Genomic DNA, 22,086 nt, shown 5'->3' with positions numbered 1-22,086 from the left:
GCGGGAACATCCTCCCGCTGCTCCGGGAAGGGCTGGCAGGGATGCTAGGAGGTGCATCGGCTGCCGGATGAGGGGATATTCCAGCGTTTTCCTTTTTTTAAAAAATAAAATACTCTGCTTTTGCGGTGGCTATTTTTTCTTTTCTCGAGTTTAAAGAGTCGTTAGGATTTCTCAACAATGCTTTTAAGTCTTGCCGTGCGTTTCTTTATCTGTGCGAGATTTCTGTTTGTGCTAGGGATTAATTCAACACACCGAACTCCTGGGAAGTTACAGGGCAGGCGGCTGCACTGACTCTCAGCAGGCTCCTAAATATCCCCTGTGCCACAGGTACGTGCTGTAAGTGAAAAAATGGGGGAGATTTTCTACCGATTTTATCTTTTTTTAAAACAAGCAAGAAAACCAATTCCCCAGGCATCTCCCTGACAGTCCTGAGGAATTTGCTCTTATAAATAAGGTTATTAAGGAGATTAATTTTAAATATTTATTATGAAAAGGGAAAAAAGAAAATTTATTTCCACCTTGTTTTGGGAAGTGGTGCTTGCATGGTGTTTGCAATCCTGAGTGGTGCCTGCGTTGTTTTCTCTTCTAGATCTGCACACCAGCAGCTGAGACCAGCAATCCCCCTTGTCCTTGCTTAACTCAGTGCAGAGCAGAAAACTGCTGTCTGATCCCACTGGGCGGGCTGGCATGGCTGTGCTCCACTTGCACCTGTACCTCACGGCCTTGGGCTGCTGGGTGACACAGCTGTCCAGCTCCTTCCTGCTGCCCAACGCCACCGAGCTGCTGTCCCCGCCCGAGGGCACGGCCGCGGGCCTGCTGTGGGGCGAGGGGGTCCCCCGGAGCCGGCGGAAGCGATACCTCTCTCCCCACGACATGAGCGTGATTCTGGACTACCACAACCAAGTGCGGGCACAGGTGTCCCCCCCTGCTGCCAATATGGAATATATGGTGAGTTGGGCTCTGGCAGGGCAGGTTTGGGTCCACAGCTCACCTGTGATGTTGGAGCCCCAGCCTAGTAGGGATGTCAGGGTGCTGGCCTGATTCCTGGCTGAACACATGCTGTGGGGGATGTTTTATGTCCCAGGGGCACAGCACACCCATGAAACCTCTGTGCAGGAGGGGTGGAGTCCCAGCACAGAGCTGTTTCCCCATGAGGGCAGATTTAGGATCTGTGGGCCTGTGTCCAGGACATCTGGGAGCTTGCTGGCTGTGGGATGGCAGGATCCATCCAGCTGAGCTGCAGAGGGTAGCATTAGGGGAAGGGAGGTGGCTACAAGCATGAAAAGCTCAGGTCTCAATCCAAAGCCTAGGCAGGAGCCTCTCCCCTAACTGCATCTGTGAGGGATGGTCCCATTGCAACCTCCAGGGTCCCTTTTGAGTGTTGCAAGTGGTGCCAGTTCCCAGGAGAAGAAATGTGCAGGAGTGAGTCAAAGAGGAGCTGCGCAGCCTTGACAGGTTGGGCGCCTCCACACAAGGGTCACCCTGGGGGAAGAGCTTTCCCCACATTCTGTCCACCCTGCCTGGAGCTCCTAACCCAGCCCTAAAGGGCCTCCAAGAGGAGGGATTTCCAGCCAAAACAGGGCAGGACCCTCAGGGCGGGAGATGCCACGTGCTGCTCTGCTCCCAGGAAGAGGCCCAGAGCTCTAAGGGAGCAGCTGGGTGGTCCCTGGATGTGGTTTGGGAGAAGCACACAGCAACCCAACTTGCTGGGTACCAGAGCAGCTCAGACATGCCTGGGAGCATCCTGCACTGCTTCTTGCTTGGCCTAAATTCCTGCCTTCCAAAATAACTCACACAGGCATCTCCCCAAAGTCGTTCAGGATGGGTGAGGAAGCTTTAAATAATGCATGAAGGAAGCAGCTGTGCTCACCGGTCAGTCTGTGGCCAGGGCTGCACTGAGGGCTGGGACAGCTGTGAGCTGCAGCAGCAGCACAGGGCTGCAGGCTTTCACCCCTGTGCTCAGCTCCACCTTGTTCAGGAGCTCATTCTTGGAGGGGATCACACACAGGGCTTGCAGTGCTGCAGGGCATCCCTGCTCTGCTATGTTGTGTGTCCAGGAGCTGTGGTGGCAGCTGGGGAGGTCTATTGCTCCTGGACAAGCTGCTTTGCTTCCTCCTCCTCGTTGTTTTCTAGCCTGATACATGGGTCATATTTTTGGGGCACTCATGGCGCTCAGAAAGCCCCCTGAGCATAAGGGAGCAGGTTTCTCCTCTTCCCACCTCTGGGAAGCCAAAACTCCTGCCTGCCCTTTTCCTTTCCCCTGGCCAGGTGTGGGATGAGCGGCTGGCCAGGGCAGCGGAGGCGTGGGCTGCGCGCTGCCTGTGGGACCATGGCCCCCCCGAGCTGATGAAGTATGTGGGACAGAACCTCTCCATCCAGTCGGGCAGGTGAGTGCTCTGCAGGCAGAGTGAGCTCCTGGGAAACACCCACACCCCACAATGCTGGAGGAGCAGCAGCAGCAGCCCCTCAGTCAGGGAAAAGAGAGGCTTCGAGCTGGCATTGCACGGGAGTGAGGTAGAGCTGAGAGGCACATCAAGGCCCCGAGGGTGGAGGAGGAGGGCCCAGCTCTTGCAGAAGAGGAAAGCAGAGGTGCCTGCTGCTCATTTGGGGAGTATGCTATTACTCCACTCTCTGCCAGGCACACAGACCAGGGGGATACGGATCCTGGATCTCCTCCATGTGGCTGAGCGCTCAGGTGCCTCTGGTCTTCTGACCTTGAGCACAAGTGGGCTTGGCACAAGGATGTCATTACCCCCTTTTTCACAGGAATGCTCGGTCCCAACGGGCCCTGGCTCCAAAGCTTTTCTCTCCTCCACTTCCTCTCTCCTCCGCTATCCCTTCCTTTCCTTCACCCAAGACCTCTGCTGTGGAGGAGACCCACCTTACCTGTAGCACTGTTGCAGGTACCGCTCCATCATGGACATGGTGAAATCCTGGCACCAGGAGAAGCAGCACTACTCCTTCCCTCACCCCCGCGAGTGCAACCCCCGCTGCCCCTCCAAATGCAGCGGCTCTGTCTGCAGCCACTACACGCAGGTGAGCACTGCAGACCCCCGGGATCCAGCTGCAAAGAGGCTCCTTGTGCAGCTCACAGCCCTTCTCCCAGCAGCAACTGGGATCCAGGAGCAAATCCTGGCAGCTGCCAGCTTCCAGTCAGGCAGCAGTCCTGGCAGCTGGCAGTGTGTCTGCTGGAGGTATGCAGGGGATGCCATCCCACCCTGGGCCTTTCCAGCATTTGGGCTGTTGCAGGAAGGTCCCAGGGGCTCACAAAGCACTGAGGAGCAACTGGGACCTTCTGGCCAGTTGACAAGGAGGTTTCCATTGTTTTAAAAGCTTTTTCCCCCTCCTTTGGCCTTTTTCTCCTCACTGCACCTCTGGCAACTTAAAGGTGGTAAAGAGAGAAAAAAAAAGCTGCTTTGTACTTTTGCTGAGCATGAATCCTCTTCTCTGTGACGGAACAGCTTTATAGCACCCAGCTGTGTCCAGCTCCCTGGGAATGTGGCCCCTTCATCCCCTGGCACATCCCCAGACAGCCTGGCCAGCACAAAGTGGAAAACTCCTTTGTTTCTCTGCCTGGTGGCAGAGCTGTGCCCACCCCTAAATACCTCCTCTTCATGGCTCCCACCTTTATCTGAGCATCTGCATCCCCATGTGGCTCATCCATGGGGATGCTCAGGGATGCAGAAGGGCAATATACAATTTTTATGGAAGGAATTCAACCTGTGGAGGTTTTAGGAGGCGCTTTTGTCTTTGCTTGACATCCCCGAGTGCAGGGTAAGCTGCTGGCCATGATTCAGGGTGAGGTTTAGGAGCTAGTTTGGGTAAATTGGAGCAGTGACCGAGACTCTGCTGCTCATGGATGTGAGCTTGGCAAGGCAATCCCTTGCAGGGCAGTGCAGGCTGCAGGCAGGAGAGGGAGAGCAAAAACTCACCCTCTGGTAACAAAGCACTGCCTGTGATGTGACAGCATCCAGCCAAAGAGATTGGGGCAGGTGGGATGCGATTCCCTGGTGGGACAGAGCCCTGCACTGGGGCTATCGGCTGTGGGATGTCTGGGTGGATGGACACCAACAGTGTCTGTTCTCTGTCCTGGCACAGATGGTGTGGGCAACCTCCAGCCGCCTGGGCTGTGCCCTGGGCACCTGTGCCAACGTGCGGGTGTGGGGCAGCATGTGGCGTCACGCCATCCTCCTCGTCTGCAACTATGCCATCAAGTAAGTGACTGGGGGAGAGCTCCCCTGTGCCATCCTCCCTCCCCACACCGGTGTCAGCAGTGAGCTGATGATGCTCAGAGGTGATGCACTCCTCTCTTTTTAGGGGCAACTGGCTGGGAGAAGCGCCCTACAAGGTGGGGCGGCCGTGCTCAGCTTGCCCCCCCACCTACGGCGGAGGCTGCTCCAACAACATGTGCTTCACCGGAGTCAAATCCAACCAAGTCAGCTGGTTCTAGGGCTGCGGCCCCAGGAGGAGCCCCGGGAATGGAGATGGGGTGAACAAGAATTATTTATAACACTGACCCCCCCGGCAGCCCGGCTGTCCAACCTGCTTCATCCCTAGTGCCGCGTAGGAAACTGCTTTTCTAACACACCTCTCCAGCAGTGTTGTCTGGCTGCTTCTCACTTTGGAGGAACTAGGGACAGTTTAGGTCTGTATTTTCTGAAATAGGGATGGTTTAGGGGTGCACAGAGGGCGTGGGGCTGGCTGGCATGGTCCCTGCTCTGCAGACTTGGGGGGCTTTCCCCACTGCCCCCCCCGGTGCTAAGGCAGAGGTTGGTGTAAGTGAATACCAAGATGTTCCCCTCGTGGTGAGCAGCTGGAGAAGTGGGAAGCCCCGAGCATGCTCCTGCTTCACGGCAGCCCCTCTGACAGTGGGGCCCCCAGCTCTGAGCCCCCCAATAAAGTAGCCTGGAGACCCCCATGCTTGTGTTGGTCCTCCCTCGCTCGCAGTCTGGAGCCTCGGAGTAACACCGAGCCAGTGCCTTTGCTCTGGTTGTGGGAATAAGCAGCAAAGTGGTGCAGAATCCCTTGGTGGGGCCACGGGCTATGGGCACAGGAGATGCCTGGGCGCTTTGCTCCATCGTGTGGGAGAAGCCAGCACTGCTGGGGCACGGGGTGATGATGACGCTGAAGAGCCACAAACTCCCTGTCCTACCCAGGCTGTCCCACACAATCCCACTGCTCTACCTCACCCCCAGTGCCACTGAGCACCCCATTATCCACATCCTTCCCTCTCTAGGACCTCTCAGCAAACTCAGAGGTTCCTGAATTCCAAGGCCTTGGATTTGAGCATCCAGCTGTGGATTCCTGTGCTGCAGCCCTCTGCATCCAGCAGCACTCTCCCCCCTGCATGCTCCCTTGGGATCTGCTTTTCCATTCGGAGGAGCAGATATCCCTAATTTTTCCCCCTCAGGGCTGCAGGGTTTCAATAGCTGAGGTGTTGGGGGGATCTGAGACTGGCCAAGACCCCTCTTGTGCTTCCTCCAGCCTGGCCTCTTCCTGAGATGTGGAGATATGGAGATATGGAAGGCTCTGTGCTGATGGACAATCACTTTTTCAGCTCCAGCTCAGGATTCCCCACGTATTTGGTGTCCTCTCAGCAACAGCTCTTGAACATGGCCCTGCTGGCCAGAGCACAGCCCCTGGCAGCCCAGACTGCTCCTGTAATGGAGCCCCCAGTGGCACAGGGGCTGCCACAGCCTCATGGGGAGGTTGGGGAGCCCATCTGCAGATCTGCCACCACGAGGTCCTGGGTGCTGCAGTCCCAGAGGGAGTCCAGAAGTCCACAAGTGGCTGTGGCACCTTGTGAGTACCCCCAATTTGGGGAGCAGAGAGAGACAGAGAGGAGCTGCAAGCAGCCTGTGCCTGGTCCTGTGCTCAGGGTATCACCCTGCATCCCACCACAGCATCCCCGCAGCTCCCCATCACCAAGCCACCCCTCTGGTTTGGCACCAGGCAGACAAGCCCTGACTCATGGCTGGGGCATTTTGCCCCTTGTGCCTCAGCCAGGCTCTGCTCTGCCCTTGCCAGTCCCCACACTTGTCCCACGGCTCCTGGCCCCCCATGCTGTGTTTGCCCTTCTCTGTATACAGGTTCAGACCTGATTTTCCCATCTTGGGCGGGCGATGGTACAAAACCCGGCAGCGCCTGGGGCACTGCAGAGTTGGATCCAGCTGCCCCGACTCCCCGTGGCCACGGGTGAACCCCAGCCCGGCGGCTGCCCTGGCCTTGACACCATCTGGAAGCCGGAGCCCCAAAAGAGTCCAGTAAAAGCTGTGTTTGAGTTTCTAGCTTGGCAGCAGTTACTATAGCTACAGCAACGGCACCTTGCAGATTGGTTTCCATAAGAGCTTGGTTACTATTTAACATCTCCACCCACATTAGCCCTGATTAAGCGAATCAATAAGATAACAGGAGAGGCAGGTTTCCTCGCCCTGCCTCTCCGCGCTCCCTCCTGCCTTCACCTAGTTCCTTAGTGAGAGACATTTTTATTTATTTATTTAGATTTCTTTTTTATTCCTCTACTTCCTCTGGTTTTTGCCCCAAGTCCCCATAGCAGTAGCCGGCGAGACATGGTCAATGTTAGCACCCAGCTAAGCGCTAAGATGGAGGCTCCATATGGTGAGTACAGCGTTCCCATCGCCCGCGCTGCCGGCCCGGCGTCGCTCGCGGGAAGCGGGGCTGGGAGCGGGCAGCAGCCCCCAGCCCCACGGCCCAGCCCCGCCGTGCTGCCCCACTGGCTCAGGCATCTGCAAAGGCTGGAGATGGAGGCAGGAGAAGGGTTCTGGTTGATTTTGATATGATGTAAATCCATCTGTATGCGTGTTTTCTCTCTTTCGCTCTGCTTGACCCAAAGAGGAAGGCACGTGCCCGAGGGAGCAGAGCAGCCCCACGTGCTGGCAGAGGGGCTGCTGCTGCTGGGCTCGCAGCAGAAGTGTCAGCAGTTTAGAGGAGGTGACATGCTGCTCTAGGACATGAGCCAGCCCTCATGCACAGGCTGCAGGTAGCCCGTGGCACACCTGGGCTGCGTGAGTGGGCACAGCGGGCGCCTGCCAGCGCCGAGCTCCCGCCGAGGGCCGGCGTTACGGCTGGGCAGGTTTCCCAGCAGGGAGTGTAGTGCCTGGACAAACGGCAGCCTCCAGCCTCTGCGGGGCAGAGCATCAGGTGGCACAATGCTTCCTGGGCATTGGGCCACAGTGAGATGCCCGCCAGGCCTGTGTCCGTGCTCCTGGCATGGCACAGTGGGCACCAGCCGGGAGCAGCCCCGTGTTGTGCTCCTTGGCTGTGCCAGGTACCAACTGCCAACAAATGCGCGTGGGTGCCAGGGGACAGGTGCCCCTGCCCGGGCTGACAGCAGCCCACTGTTCTCCTCAGGATGGGTCATCTGTGCCTGTGTTGCAGCATCCCCACACAGCTGGTTTGGGCCCGTGTGTTCTGGGAACCCCAGTTCCCTGGGCATGGCCAAGGTGTGGAGTGAGGTGCCAGCAGCTGAGGTCTCACAAGGTTCTCCATCACATCCTCGTGGCTCTCCAGCACTTCCTTGTGGCTCTCCATCAGATCCTCATGGCTCTCCATCACTCTCAAGGGCTCTCCATCACTTCCCCAGGTTTTCCATCACACTGCATGGGGCCCTCCATCATACTACCTTGCCTTTCCTCTCTCTATATTTCACATCCTGCTCCTCTTCTCTTTTACTAGCGTGCAGCCCCTGCCCAGCCCACCTTCCAGCTATCATGCATGCAGACCCAGATCCCAGGAGGGCTTGTGGGACTCCCAGGCCATGTCATCACACTTTGCTCATGGCCTCTCTTTGGCTGGTTGCTTCCCTTGATCCAGGCCTGCAGCCTCCCACGGATGTCAGCTCCAGCCCTAACCTACCGCTGTCATGGCATCCATGCTGCCTTGTGCCTCCTTGGCTCAGCACTCCAGTACTCTGCAGATCACTTTATTTTGGGTCACATCACCCCATGGTGAGCCATGGCCAAACACGGGGCTTTATCAGCATTTCGGTGGGTCTATGGCCTATGGCAATGGAAATGTGTAGGAATTATATAGGATCTGCAGTAGTGTCCCTGGGCTGGGCTGGAGCAGGCAGCTGTAATCAAGCAGTTATGGAATGCTGAGTTTTAGCCTGCTTTCATCAGGTTGCTCATTTGTGCTCTGGAGGAGCTCTGTTCACCCCTGCCTCTGAGCTGAAGGAGCCAGCAGCAGGAAAATGCCCAGAAAACTGTCCAGGTTTTGGTCTGTTTAGTGCAGGTTGTGTTTTCGTGTCCAGCTGGTGCTGCTTGGACAACGTGCAAGGAGCCACATGGGGAAGGACACATGTGAGCGAGTGGAACAAAGGCTCGATGCCTCTGAGATGTTCAGAGGGTTGGATCCTGGAACGAGAATTGGCCCAGGAGTAGCCAGTGCTGAGAGACCTCCAGGCTGAAGCCCGTGATGCTGGTGGGAGATGGCTCCTGACCCACCCAGCTCACAGGGACTGACTTGCACCTCATCTGCAGGAGAAGGGGAGGCTCAAGAGATGTTCCCATCAGCCTGGGAGACACGGCGGTGGCTGGGTCTGGCTGTGCCCGCATCCAGCTTTGCCCCAGGGTGCAAAGCCAGCCTCATTTCTGCAGTGAGCAACTGGCTTTGCCTGACAGATGCAACACATGGAGCTGAACATGCTCTTTAATCACTTAGGATGAAGTTATTCTGGCCACTTGCAGCTGGCTCTAATGTGAGCAGCCTCTTGCCAGCCCAGGCACATTAGCAACCTTAGCACAGGCAGGCAAACATTTCTGACAGCAATTTTCTCCCGATTCTTTAAAAAATATTTTATTAATTTAATTTTTTTATTGATTATCTTTTTGAATTTTTCAGTCTGAGAGTCAGTAACTGAGCCAAGTGCTGAGCTTGGGCAAGTGCAGGCAGAGCTGGGTGCTGTCGGGTGGATGGGGAGGAATTGCTGCCCAGCCCACCTGCAGCCGCTCTCCCCATCTGCTCCCGTGGCCGAACAAAAGCAGGCTCTGGCCAGCACCCGCTGCAAGCCTGGGGCCAGGCAAGGGGGAGGGAGAAATAATAAGAATAAAAAAGCGAGATGGGCCTCCCAGACTAAAGCGAGAGGAAACTCAGAGTGTTGGCAGAAGGAGGGGAGTCCTCATAAATAAAACGGGTGAAAAAGTTATCCAAATAGAGGTGAGGAAGGGCTGGTGGGATGGGGGACTGGGCAGTGCAGGCTTGCCTGGCAGCTCTGTGGGGCTGGGTTGGGGCTGAGCAGCAGAGTGGGCACAGCAGCTGGGATGCACCATCCTGCAGGTGGCAAAGTGGTGGCCAAACCCTTCCCAGGGCCATTGGGAAGTTTATTCCCTGGCAAAGCAATGGGGTAGCTCACACAGCAGTGGCGGTTCTGAGCTCCAGCCATGCCCACAGGGATGCCCTTACAGCCAGCAGCTCCCAGCCCTCAGCAGGACAGGCCATGGAGCTGGCATGGCTGACAGAGGCACACCAGAGTCCTGCAGAGGAGCCTTCAGCCTTGGAGGGGGTCACAGAGTTATTTTCAGTTTCTTTTGATAGATGAAAAGATTTTTCTGATTTTCCCTTCTCCCCATCTGTCTTAGGAGCTTCAGGATTTCAGCATCTATCTGAAGCCAGGGATATATTCTAATGGGGAAGCTTGTCACCGGCACTCAGCCTCGGGACAGCAAGCAGGTCTGGCCCTCTCTTGGCACTGGTGGCATCAGTAAGAGCAGAGAGTGGGGCATCCCCCCACTGCAACCCTCCCCATCCATCCCTGCCCCAGACTGTCACCAGCATTTCCCCTAAACCATACCTTGGGAGCACTTATTTCCCTCTCATCAGTCCTGTGCCTTGTGTAAAGGACTTGGAGGATGCCCTGACAGGCAGTGACAAAGGTGGCCTGTCCCCAGCACCCTGTGTGAGTCCCAGGGGGGAGAAGGGAGTGATGCTGCCACTCTGGAGAGAAGTGGAGTTGGAGATGAATCCAAAATCCTCACCAGCACCTGCTGAGGACAGGCTGTGAGCTGGAAAAGGCTCCACTGGTGCTAAATCCCTGCAGGAAGCTGAAATGGGTGTGTGAGGAGGTAGAGGATGGAGAGGGGGCAAGGTGACCATCTCCTCCTGGGCAGTGAGGAGGAGACGAGCCCCTTGATCCACCTTTATACTCCTGATCAGACGTGGGCACAATTTGGGCAATTGGCCTCAATCCCAATGCAGGCAGCACCACTCCTTCATATTTTGGGTCTTCTCAGAGCCAGGGATCCCCAGGGTGGTTACAGCAGGGAGCAGCGCATGATCAGGGCTGGCCCTGATCAGTAAAGCAGCTTTGGAAAACAGCTGAAAAATGCGAGACGTCATTGCTGCTCAGGAGCTCTGCTCAGATGCAGGGAATACTTTCAACTGAGAAACACAAGAGGAGGCTGATTTTCTGAGTATTTTTAATTATCACTGACAAATGCATCAGATTTTTTACAGGTATCCTCTAGATATGACCTGAACTGAGCTTTTCCTCCTTGGCTGCTCATGTCAGCTGCTCTTTAATTCCCCTGTTTACTCCTTGTTCTCTGTGTCCATGCCCTGGCAGCCATCAGGGACTGATGGGTGTTAGGACACCTGGCACAGTCCCCTTCCTTGTCCCCACTCTGGCCATCCCTGTTGGCTGTTGGGGTGGCTGTAACACCGGTGCTGGCAAGGTCAGCACTTTCCAGTGCCCGAGCAGGGTATTGGTGCAGCCAGGAATAAGCACAGGTATTTGCTGGGAGGCAGAAGGGACAATCTATGTGTTAGCACCTTAGCCTGAGCCCGAGATCTGTTTGCTGGTGCTTGGTGAAGGTTTCCTTGGGGAAGAGCTGGGGATGCTGCTCAGTGTCACCAGGTGTCTGCACTTACCCACAGGACTGTGACTTCTCCCACCTCATTCCATTTATGGGGCCAGCATCACACCCTCAACTTTGGCTTTGCTTGAAACACAATGGCATTTTTATAGGGGGAGTGAGCCCAGAGGGCTGCTGTCATCAGGAAACGAGCTCCAGCTCCGGAAGTTGAGCTGCAAAAGGCTCAGGAAGGCTGGAGGAGTGTCTGAGAAATGTTCTGAGCTCGGCAGGGCAGGTGTAGGTCTGCGAGTCATACTCTGTTAGTCATCTGCTGACATTTCTTAAATGGCATTAAAAAATGTTTACTTAGCATGAGTGCAAAGGGGTGGTGAGGGATGGTGGTCCCACAGACAGTGAGGGCTGTGTGAGTTTCTTTTATATACAGCAGTATTTGTAGCAGGACCAGGGCCAGCAGTGGGGGACAGGGCAGCACACAGGGCAGAGCCAAGGGGTACATCAGGGGATGGCTGCAAGTATCTCTGCTGGCAGGCTTGGGGTTAGAACAGGGCAAAGACTGCAGAAAAACATCCATGACTGTTTGTGTTCAGGCTCCTTCTCTGTTTGCTTTCCTCAAATATTCGAGCAAACAAGGCTCCTGGCAGAAATGTATGTGGAAATGGCAAATGTTGCAGAATTTTCACGGAAGGAAAATTTCAAGTTATCGGTTGTATGGTGAACCTGGGGCTGAGGGCTCTGCTCTCCTGTCCTGGGCAGAGGCACCAGGGCCTCTGAGCAAAGCTGGGTCCCAGAAGCAATTACGCCCAGGAACAGCTGGCTGTCCAAGCTTCAGCCTGAGCATCAACAGAGATTACTCAGCAAATCCCTTCAGGAAATACATGTCTCAAAAAATAAAGGTAGGCTCAGGATGCTGCACCAAAGGTGTGGGAGGAGCAGCTCCATGCAGAGCAAGTGGCTGTGGAAATGCACCAGCAGTCAAGGAGCAAACAGATCCTGGCTCTGTGAGGCTGGACCAGACCTTCTGTCCCAAAATCCTGCAGGCACCAGAGGGATTCCAGTTGCATCCCCTCAGTAACAGAGCTCTGGTGCTGAGGGGCAGATGGGGACCATCACTGTGAGCTCAAGCCCTCTGAGCCTCCAGCACCAAGGTGTCCCTGAGGGCACAAGTGGTACTGGCAGCTCCCGTTGGGAAGAGGACTGGAGGCAGGGAATGGGTGACAGTATGTGCCTTCATTGTAGGTGACCATGCCCAGCCCATCTCCTCTGTGACGATGCTCTGGGAGCGTCTTCTCCTTCTCTGGACATCCAAGTTGGTTTGACAGCCTGATTTTCATCACAGCCCTGCAGACCTCAGACTTTGCTCACCCCATCCCAGACTTCCCAGGGCAGCACTTTCCCTGCAGCTTTGCCTATCCATCTGTCAGGGTGGGTGGCTCATCTCCTGTCACTGAGCACAGGGAACCCAAGCCCACCAATCAGTGGTGGGGACCAGCAGGCACCTTTCACCTGCCTCTGCACCAGAAACCTGTCCCAGCCATGGGTGTGTGTGAGATTTTATAGGTGATAACCCCTGGGAAAGCGGGAAACACAAGGAGAGACGCACACTCAGCTTCCTGGCATGGCCCAACGCTCTGGTTAGGAGAGCCAGTGTCAACAGATAGACCTGAAGGAAGGAGCAAAGCCAAATACATGGGCACTTCTCAGAACAAGAGCTGTAAAACCTGCACAAACCTGAACAAGTGCCACAACACCGGTTTATATGGTCAGAATCAATAGTCGAGCCCACTCAACATGTTTGCCAACACACAAACAACAGCCACCGGGCCGGGTTTATGGCCCAGTGCCCTTCATGGAGGCAGAGCCTGGCTCCTCCTGCCCCACTCAGCCACTTCTCTCCCCCTCTGCTCCCAAGGGATGCTGATCATTTTGTCCCACAGTCCCCAAAGCCTTGATACCCCATGATAAGAGGCTGCTGCTGCTCCTCTGCAGCATTCCAGCCTGCCCTGGCTCCCAGCCAGCTGGACAATGTCTGTATCCCACCGAGCAGCTGGGATGGCAGCATCCACCCCACCACCCTGGTGAAAAGCAGCAGTTCAGCACGGGAAGAGGATTCACTGGTGCTAACACCACCCAAGGTGGTGAGGCTGGGTATAGTGTCAGGTTAATGGACAGGGCAGCACCAGGGGGCTCAGCAGAAGGTGTGAAGTCACAACTGCTCCATGGAAAAAGGCTCTGCCCGTGCTGCAGGTCCCCATCCAGCTGAGTGGCCTCTCACCTGCAGTCACTGAAGCTTAAGCAGGTCCTGTGCCAGGGACAGGTGTGCTCAGGTGGAGGTGGCCCAGCAGGGAAGAGTGGACAAAGCACTGATGGACACCTGAGAGAACCAGCTCATGCAGGGTCTTGTGTCGTCAGGGTAAAGGCAGCAACAGGAACTGAAGAGTGGAATAAGGAGGCAGGAGGGGCAAGGGGACAAACAGCCAGGCTTCAGATCCACAGCCCTGGCTACTCCCCTGCCTAGAGTCTGGGACTAAATGGTGGTGGGACCGAGGTGCTAGAAGCAGAGCCGGGTGCTGCCTGTGGCTCATCCATGGGTGTGTGCCTGGAGACTGCCATCGTCTGGGAGAAATGTCTGTTGACTTGGGTGTGTTTCCCTGTTACAGCCACTAAAACCTGTGTGGCAACACAGGGGTGCAGGGAGGTGTCATGGGGTTATGCACAGTTCAGTCCCAGCCCTGCCCTTGATGCTGCTCCCTGCTCCACATGGGAATGTTGGGCATCAGCCCCCATTGCCAGCACACCCTGTCCCTGGGCACGGAGCTGAGGGACAGAGCTGCTGGTCACTCCCCATTCCTGACTCACCAGGAGCATTCTGGAAGTTTCTGACTGTGGATACTCCAAATTAACTCAAATGTACCTCAGGCAGCCCTGAGTGGAAGCAGAAGCTTGTGGAGACGGGACAGGAATGGTTTAGGAATGCTTTTGCTCCATTAGACTTGTGCCTTTGAGGTGATGCTTGGGGTCTGACGTCTTGAGGGCAGGATTGAGCTCTCTTCTCCTTGGTGCAGCAAAAGCAGACGTGGGCCTGGAAGGAAGAAAGCCATCCAAGGAGGAAGGAAAATGCAGGAAAATGGGTGTTTCGGATGGGTTTGTCCCTGGCTTGGTTCTTCTGGACACAGAGGCCGATGAGACCTGGCCCCAGTTGGGCCATGGCCATGCAGCCCAAGGCTGCATTCAGAGGTGCCCAGGTCTTCCTTCCAACAATTCAGTCACTCAGTGCCTGTGAAACCCCAGTGAAGTGGCACTGTGTTCCCTCACCCAATTTTCCTCCTCCATTAGAAACAGGGCCACACATGCCAGGACACACTTCGGGCAGAGGAGAAAACTGGGTGCTCAGCAGCCTCCGTGCTCCCGTCTGGACCGAGCCATCCTGCGTGTTGTGATGTTAATTGGGAGGGGAGACCAAGGTTGTTGCTCAAGGATATGGTGTTCTGGCTATTTATACAGAAACACTTTAAAGCAAAAGCAGTCAGCCGCTCCCTGAGGAGCCAGCCCCACTCCTGTTGTTAGACACACCCAGGCACATTTTCTGGATCAACCTCCAGAGCTGCACGTTTGATCAGGTACTCCCTGCCCTAAAGAAACCCAGTGGCAGGCCAGAGACCAGGGTGAGAGACCTCAGAAAGGTGGCCCAGAAAGCAGCAGGCATTGCTGCACGCACTGGCAGCGGGGCACAGACCCAGAGCCACCTTATAATTTTGCTCCGGGTAGTGGCCAGAACCCTTTAAAACCTGCGGCACAAACTCCTGCTCCCCATCAAATCTCATTGTGACCAGCATTAAGGGATTAGCCTGTCCCTGCCTCTGAGCCACAACCAGCTCCTGGGCATGGCTCGTGCCCCGCTGCCCGCGGGGGGCTCACCGGCTGCACAGCCCCATCCAGGGAAGAGACTTCCCTAGCTCTGCCCACGGAGCTGAGTGCCCCGGGAAGATGAATGGCAGCAGATACGACCTGTTCCAGGAAACACCAGGTACCCCCCTGCTCCCCCAGCACTCCCAGCACGGAGAGAAGCAGCTGCATAACCAGCGCTGCAGAGTTCACATGAACGATGGGCATTGACAGAGTCTCCAGTGTGGATTTGGAGCTGCCAAAATATGCTCGTTCCTACTGGCATAGCTGGACCCCATCTGATGGGACCCTCATATCTCTGGTTTCTGTTTTGCTCTGTGCAGGGTGAACATGCCAGGTTTGTGGGTGGTGATGGCTCATGTCCCCAGGCTGGTTCTGGGGCTCAAGAGAGGGCACGGTGGCATGGTGGGTGCTGTGACTCCTGGGGGAAGAGGTGGCAGAGTCAGGCTGGCATCCCATGGACACCCTGGTGATTGCCTGTGCTGTTTGGGAAATGATTCAGTCATTCTCAGCCCAGTTCCCAGTGCCTGGCATTACTGCCCCGGGCTGCAGCCTCAGCAGGCCTTGGGACAGATCCTGCCACTTGCAGCACAGCCTCTGCTCCTGAGCCAGATCTGCAGCAGGACTTCCCAGCCCTCATAATGAAAGCTTAGAAGCAACTAAGAGAAAAACACTTCCAGTGCAAACTTTATTGGTTGCACGGAGTCCTTACCAGAAAGCTTTTTAGGGTTCCCCTCTGTGGCCCCCTCCAGCCAGCTCTGTGCTCAGCCCCTTGGCCCCCATGGGGAGTTCGGTGTGGAGGCCAGGAGGCTGGGTGGGCTTATGACGCACCAAACATGTCCAAGTTCCTGCAGACCACTGCCAGCACCCTGAGGCACTTGGACATGTTTGGTGCTTCCTGAGCCCTGGACCCCTGTGCCTCACAGAGCCTCATCCCCAACACCCCAACAGCCTCCATTCCACTCCGGGACTCAGCAAAAATTGTGGTGCTCCTCTTGCTTGAGCAACTCCTCCCAAGCAGGGCTTGTGCTGGCAGTGGGGTTCATGCCTCCTGGGGTAACTTGCACCCCCAGTCACCATCCCACAGGACGAGCTCCCCATGCCAGTGGGGAGTCACATGCTGGGGGCTGCTCCCAGCAATACCTGCGCTCTTTATCAGCTGGCAATTGATTTAGGAAAGTTCATGGCTTCAGCGTCCCATGATACGTTTACTAGAAGTGGTTCATTTCCTCAAATGATGTCGTTTATGGTCATAATATATTTTAATTTCTTTATGATACAACAGGCCAATGGCACTGGGACTTGCAGGAATGTAAAGGGACAAACAACAGTGTTATCCAGTGTTGGAGACCTAGGCTGAATACTCCTGGGCTGATTAGCAGTTTGCCATGTTTTTTAGCTGGGAGCCAGGCATTTGGGCCTGCAGTGTCCTAGCCATGTGTTTCTGGAACTGTAGGGACATGTGATCCCCTGCCCTTGCTGTCCCCCATGCAACAAACCTTGCATATAGAAGGCTCCCATGTTCCCATACCTTGCTTTCTGCTGTGTTTTTCGTTTCTCTGGCAGTGGAGGGGAGGGTTGTGTCACACAGGAGGGTGTGTGGTGGGCGTGCAACTGCTGTGGACACGGAGCTCCCGAGTGTTGTCTGGTTCTCACTCACCCCTTGCAGTGCTCTGGTGATTGAGGACATTGGGGACAAGACAGGCTGTTCAGGCACTCTGCACACTCCAGCAGAGAAAAAGCATTTTGCACTAACTTGTTTCCTTTTGTCTACAGAAACCAGAATCTCTCAAATTTTAACTTACCACCCCTTTGTGTTTTCTTTTTCCCCATGCCCAGCCTACCTTTCCCAATTCAGACCTGCCAGTGTTCCCACCTGCAGCAGCCTCCCTCCTTCCTTGTGCTGCCTCCTGTCAGGCATACATGGCCCTGTCCTGAGATGTTCCCCCAGCTTCAGTTCCCCAGCTGGGCCTGACTTTGCCAGCCAGCCTGGGGCAGGAGGAGGGCAGCTGGGGCTATTGGGTCCAGGAAGATGCTTTTTGCCCTTGAGGTACCCTTGACTTGCCCTCCTCCAGGGCCATGGGCTCAGACTGTCCCCTGACACTCCTGCCCTGTTGCAGCTCTCCCTCCACCCCAACAGCATTGCAGTCTTTTGCCTTAATTTGGAGGGAAGGCTGATCCTGAGAGCCCCAGCAGCCACTGGAGATCACTTCCAGGCGTGGCTTGCTGATGCACCTACCTTTGCAAAACATATTAAAAAAAAAAAAAAAAAAAGGTAAAACTTGATGTGTAACCACTGTTGATTTTGGCTGTTCTTTTCCTTCACCTATTGCTCCACAGCTGGAACGATTCAGGGGCTGTTTCATGTGTGTATAATGAATGTATAAAGTCAATGAAACATAAAAGCCCTGCAAACAGCTGGCAGGGCCGAAGGGAGAGATTCCCTTGCCTGCCAGACTGTGAGCTCAGTAGGGATCCTTTTCTTGGGAAGCTTCAGGATTACTTCAGGCCCAAAGCAATCATATCCACCTACTAAACAAGTTCTCCTCAGGTCCAGAGTGGGCTGCTGAGATCCCTGCCACACTAAATGTGTGAGCTGGTGAGGCATGGAGAGCAATAAGTGTTTGTTGCTGGCAGCAAACCCTCTCTCCAGTGCTGCTGCTTCCCTGGGGCTCCTGCGCCCCCATTTACATGGGGCTTAAACCACTGGATTTCAGCCAAGCTTCTGCCAGTGTAGTCAGTGAACCTGGAACAGCACATGGCAAAGTCAGAGCTTTTCTGGACTTCCTCCCAAGTAGGCAGGAGAATGTTTATCAGGAAAGTGTCTGGGTCTCTGCTGGGTTGGGGTTTGGATGGAGTGCAGTGTTCATGGTGTAGGGTTTTAAGGGGGCAAGTGGGATCAGTGGTGGGAGCTGTAGCTTGGGCCAAGTTGCAGCCTGTGGTTTAATGGGTGAAGATGAATCTATCCCCCTTCCTCTCTTGGTCTCAGGCTCATTGCATGATTTTACATGAAAACAGAGCAGACAGATTTCCAGAGTCACAACTGCCAAACTGCAGGCCCCAGAGCCAGATGCTGCTTTTGAGGGCTGCAGTGCAGGCAGAGTGATGGCAAATAGACATCAGCAAATGCCCTGGCATTTTCAAGAACAGCCACCCTTCTGGGAACAGCTCACATTTACTGTCCTTGCACAATAACAGCTCCCGAGAGAAATAATAATTACTTCCTCAAGAGTTCAGAACCCTTGTTAGGCAGGATAATAAACCCCTCTCTGGTCCTGGGATGAAAGGCAAGCACAGTGTTATCAGCAGAGTAGTATATGCTGAAATGGTCTGCCTGTCCCCATGTCTGCAGTTCTTTCCCTACCACTTTTGCAGAGCAGCTACTTATTTTAGCCCCAATAATTGCCTCCAGGCCAAACATCATCCCAGCGTCGGCTGAAATGCACGTGTTGCTTTTGGAGAGGAGTTTAGGCAGAGTGTTATACCTTCTTTAAAGTAACTCTTCCCCATGCCCAAAAACTGCCTTGATTCTCCATAGGGGGATTTTGTGGTCTGGGGACCAGGACAATATTGCTTGGTTTGATTACTTTTTGACAACTTTGGTAAGAAACAGCATAAGGTTGCAATAAAGCTGCCTCTGTCACCCTGAGCTGTGCTGGGGAGCCTGGGGTACCCCCACATGTCACATGCTCATCAGTGACAGTGTACCTGGGGTCTGCTCAGGGATTGCCTGTCCTGGGCATCACCCCCAGCTCCAAACAGCAAATCTGCCCCAACCCCAGTGACAGGCGCTTCAGCCCTGGGGAAAGTAAATCACCAAGAGTGATTGCTGTTGAGCAGGATGATAAAATTGATTGCATCTTCCCCAGGTAAGGTCCAGCACATGGCTGTGGTCTCCTGCCTCTCGTTGCTGGATCTTGCTGATCCACCTCCCTGGATGGAGCTGGTGGATCACTCTGGTTCACCTCCACAAAGTGTTTTTGTGGGGCAGAGATGTGCTGTGTGCTGCTGGCAAGGGCCAAACAGACCCTAAACAACCTCTGCTGAATGATTCGTTTTCCTGGAGGCTTCTCACAGCTTCTGGGGACGTTCTGGAGAGGGACACAGGAGCAGACCCCCATCTGTGTGTCTGTCATATGACTGCCCAGAGCAGAGGCAAAGATCTGCCCCTGAGCTGGGGGCTTGTGCAGCTGCACTGACCTGCAGCCCCCCAGCCCCAACAAATTCCTTGGAGCTGCTTATTAACACACTGACAACTCTGCTCTGCAGTCATGGCACGCTGAGGTAGAGGGCAGGAGGGTTTGACAGTATGGCCTAAATACCCCTGTTTACAAAAAGTCTGACAAAACACAAGCCCTTGGCTTTATCTTTCCCGTTTGGAAATAGTCACCGAGCAAATATACTCAAGGCATGAAAGGAGGGGGGTTTATATTGACTTTAGAAAAAGCTGTTCTTTAAAAACAGGAAAAAAAGCTCATCCTCGAGCTGTGCAGACCCAAAAGTCTTGTGTAGGGACTTAAAGCATGCCAGCTAATCTGTAGCAGTTCTGTGTGAGCAAGTCATGCAGTAAACTGCTCTCTGTTAATTTTTTAATGCAGAATAAACAGGTCAAGAAATGATTAGCATGAGAATAAGTTGAGCTTAATTGGAAGAATCAGAAGAGAGGGAAGAGGCAAATTGGAGTTATCAGTTAACCATACGGAGTGGCTCTGCCTCCACAAGCTCATGTTCCCTCTTGTTTTTCATCCCCTCTGAAGCAGTTTTTTTTTTCCCCTTCCCTTATTTAAATGATGAGCCAAAACTGCTGGTACAAGCACAATGGAAGCCCTTGTTTCTCCTTCTCATTTTCTATCTGCAATGGCTGGCCAAATGAATTGCAGGTGATAAGGCTCCTACCTGGTTATTCCCGAGGTTCTTCCCAGAAAGGAAGCTGCTGACATTAAGTGCAAAATCCGCTTTGTGCAAGTACCAGTGCTGTGCTCCAGTGCAAAATTTTTGGCATGATCCTGGGAGATCCAAGGACTGAGCAGACACATCCATGGGCAAGGGGAAGAGCAGTCCTCGGGGCTGCTTGAAGTGGAGTTTGGTCAGTGGTCGGAGATCTATATTCTCAGATAGGCAGGACTTTGTCCACAAACTGGAATTTGAAATTTCAAAGGGGAAAAAAAAAAAAAGGCAGAAGGGACCTTTGCATGTGTGGAGATGACTATGCTGGTGACGTTCCCCTGGGACTTTTGTTCTTTGTCTTGTAACCGGGCTTCCTGCTTCCCCACAGCTCGCTTGTGAAATGGTGATGGGATGAGCAGGGCCCTGATCATGTTCAGGGCTTTGCTGCTCTGCAGAGGTTTCAGTCCTGAGCCCATCTCTGCTTCACGTGCATGTGGAAAAAAAAAGAGCCATGTGAAATATTCCAGCTCGACAGTGGCCTTGGAGCTGCGAGTGACACAGGAGGAGAGATGTGGAGTCAGGGCTGCCAGAGCCAGCGATGGCATTGGTGATGAAAGCTGAGGCTGGTCCTGCTGGCTCTGGGCACTGGCTTTTCTGCCGGGCATTTCTTAAGCATGCAGAGCTGTGAGAGAGAAAAACAAAGAGCAAGAGGGCCCCTGGTCATGGTCCATGCTCAGAAAGCCTACAGGCGACCCCAGACTGGGGGGCTTGGTCAATCCACTGGCAGGCAGGGCTGTGTCCTGCATCAGGAGGAGAGATGGGCCAGCAGGAACTGCAGGGGCATAACACACACAGAGGCATCAAAAAGACAGAGCCAGGTTCCTCACAGGGTGCATGGCTGGAGATCAAGGGGCATAAAAACTGGAGAGAGGTTCAGCCAGTGTCTAACCACAAGGACAGTCAAGCACCAGCTGGCTGGAGAGGCTGCTCTCCATCCTTGGAGGTGTTCAAAACCCAACTAGATAAAGCTGCAAGCAACCCATGCTGCTCTCACAGCTGGCCCTGCTTCCAGCAGGAGCCTGCAGCAGAGACTCCGAGGTCCTTTCCAACATCAATTATCCTCTGATCCTCCAACACCCTATTCAAGAAGCAACAGTGAGGAGCCCCTTTAGAGGAGCTGCTCCCCTGCTTGACACGCAGAGCTAGCAAGCACAGTAGGTGACAACATCCTTACCAAAAATGCTCTATTAAATACTCTGTTCCTGAGCCTCACCTATTGAGAAGCACAGATCGTATTTTCAGGGAATCCCCTTTAGGTTTGCATACATTTGCCAGACGGGGATATATAGATAAGGCAGAAATAGCGTCATGATGTGCCAGTGTGGGAAAGGATTTACTGCTCAACAGATAAAAATTAAATAATTACTTGGCACAGAACAGCTCATAACCCAGAGCTGTATTGGTCTCCTTTGCAGCCATGTCCTGACATAAGAAATGGTGGGTGGAGGGTATATAAAATGGGGACAGGAGAGAGGAGTGGATCTGGGAGCTGAACTTCCCTGGAGTACCTGGTCTGGAAACAGCCTTCTTCTATCAGTGGGGGTCTTCCAGCTATGAGTTGTCTCTCTATGGAATAAAAATAACAAAACATCTTCTGTAGCCAGAAGTGTTTGAAACAGCCCCACAAGCAGCTGTTGACTCAAACATCTCCCACCTAAAACAGCTACAGGGCTGTGGGGTCCTGTTGGCCAGTAAAAGCCATGGCTACATTGGCAAGTTGTCCCAAAACTCACCACAAAGGATATCAGGGGGAGACAAGGACTCCCCAGGCAGAAGATACCAGGGGAGACATCATCTCCAGCAACAGCCTGTGCCCAGGGAGCAGCCAACGTGTTTCCATCAGAGCCCATCTCCAGGGCAAAGGAAGTGCGTGGTGTCCTTGGCTGGTCTGGCCCTCGACCTCCACACCAACATGAGGGATTTGGGAGGGGGCACTGGTGACCCACAGAGGACACTGGCAGTGAGAAAACAACAGTCAACACAACCCTGGGCGGAAAGCACCAAGTCCCACTGACAGCCCCGGCCTCATGAGCTACCTAATGCTCTCCAAACTTCCCCGCTCCTTATCTGCCGCTCTCCCGCACACGCTGCCTCTCTGATTTCTATTCCTGGCCCTTTTAATCCTTCCTGCCTGGGAAGCAAATGGCCTTTGCAGCCTCCCTGCTCAGCAGGCTATTGAAGCAAAAGGTTTGTTTTGCTGAGCAGAGCAGAACGGGCCCTGCTTTTACGATATTTTACTAGACGCTGTGGCAAATCCTGCACATATTTGACCTGGTGTCTGTAGCATTTATCTAATCAAAGGGATCACCGTGGCCTGGCCGGGATTGGGACGGAGGTCCCTGGGATGAGGTTATGGAGGAGGCTATGCTCTACTCTTGCATCTCCATCCCAGTCTGCACATCAT

General features: G+C 54.3%; 1 protein-coding gene and 1 long non-coding RNA gene across 3 annotated transcripts; one reads left to right on the top strand and one right to left on the bottom strand.

The window, feature by feature from the left end:
- Positions 1 to 687: 687 nt before the first annotated feature.
- Positions 688 to 4,450, top strand: R3HDML (R3H domain containing like). Its single transcript, XM_069034396.1, has 5 exons — positions 688 to 948; positions 2,269 to 2,387; positions 2,904 to 3,036; positions 4,099 to 4,214; positions 4,318 to 4,450. The coding sequence occupies exons 1-5, from the start codon at positions 688 to 690 to the stop codon at positions 4,448 to 4,450; spliced, it is 762 nt and encodes a 253-aa protein (XP_068890497.1).
- Positions 4,451 to 10,419: 5,969 nt separating this feature from the next.
- Positions 10,420 to 20,270, bottom strand: LOC138120944 (uncharacterized). 2 transcript variants are annotated; one of them, XR_011156002.1, is made up of 2 exons: positions 19,632 to 20,270; positions 10,420 to 17,481 (listed from the first exon to the last, which is right to left on the bottom strand). It is a non-coding gene; the product is annotated as an uncharacterized lncRNA (long non-coding RNA). The 2 variants fall into 2 exon arrangements; XR_011156003.1 differs by having other exon boundaries at positions 10,420 to 16,408.
- Positions 20,271 to 22,086: the final 1,816 nt, after the last annotated feature.

This window comes from Aphelocoma coerulescens, chromosome 20 (assembly GCF_041296385.1).
Source record: "Aphelocoma coerulescens isolate FSJ_1873_10779 chromosome 20, UR_Acoe_1.0, whole genome shotgun sequence".
Lineage (NCBI taxonomy): Eukaryota > Metazoa > Chordata > Aves > Passeriformes > Corvidae > Aphelocoma > Aphelocoma coerulescens.
This window is presented reverse-complemented; position numbering and strand designations above follow the sequence as displayed.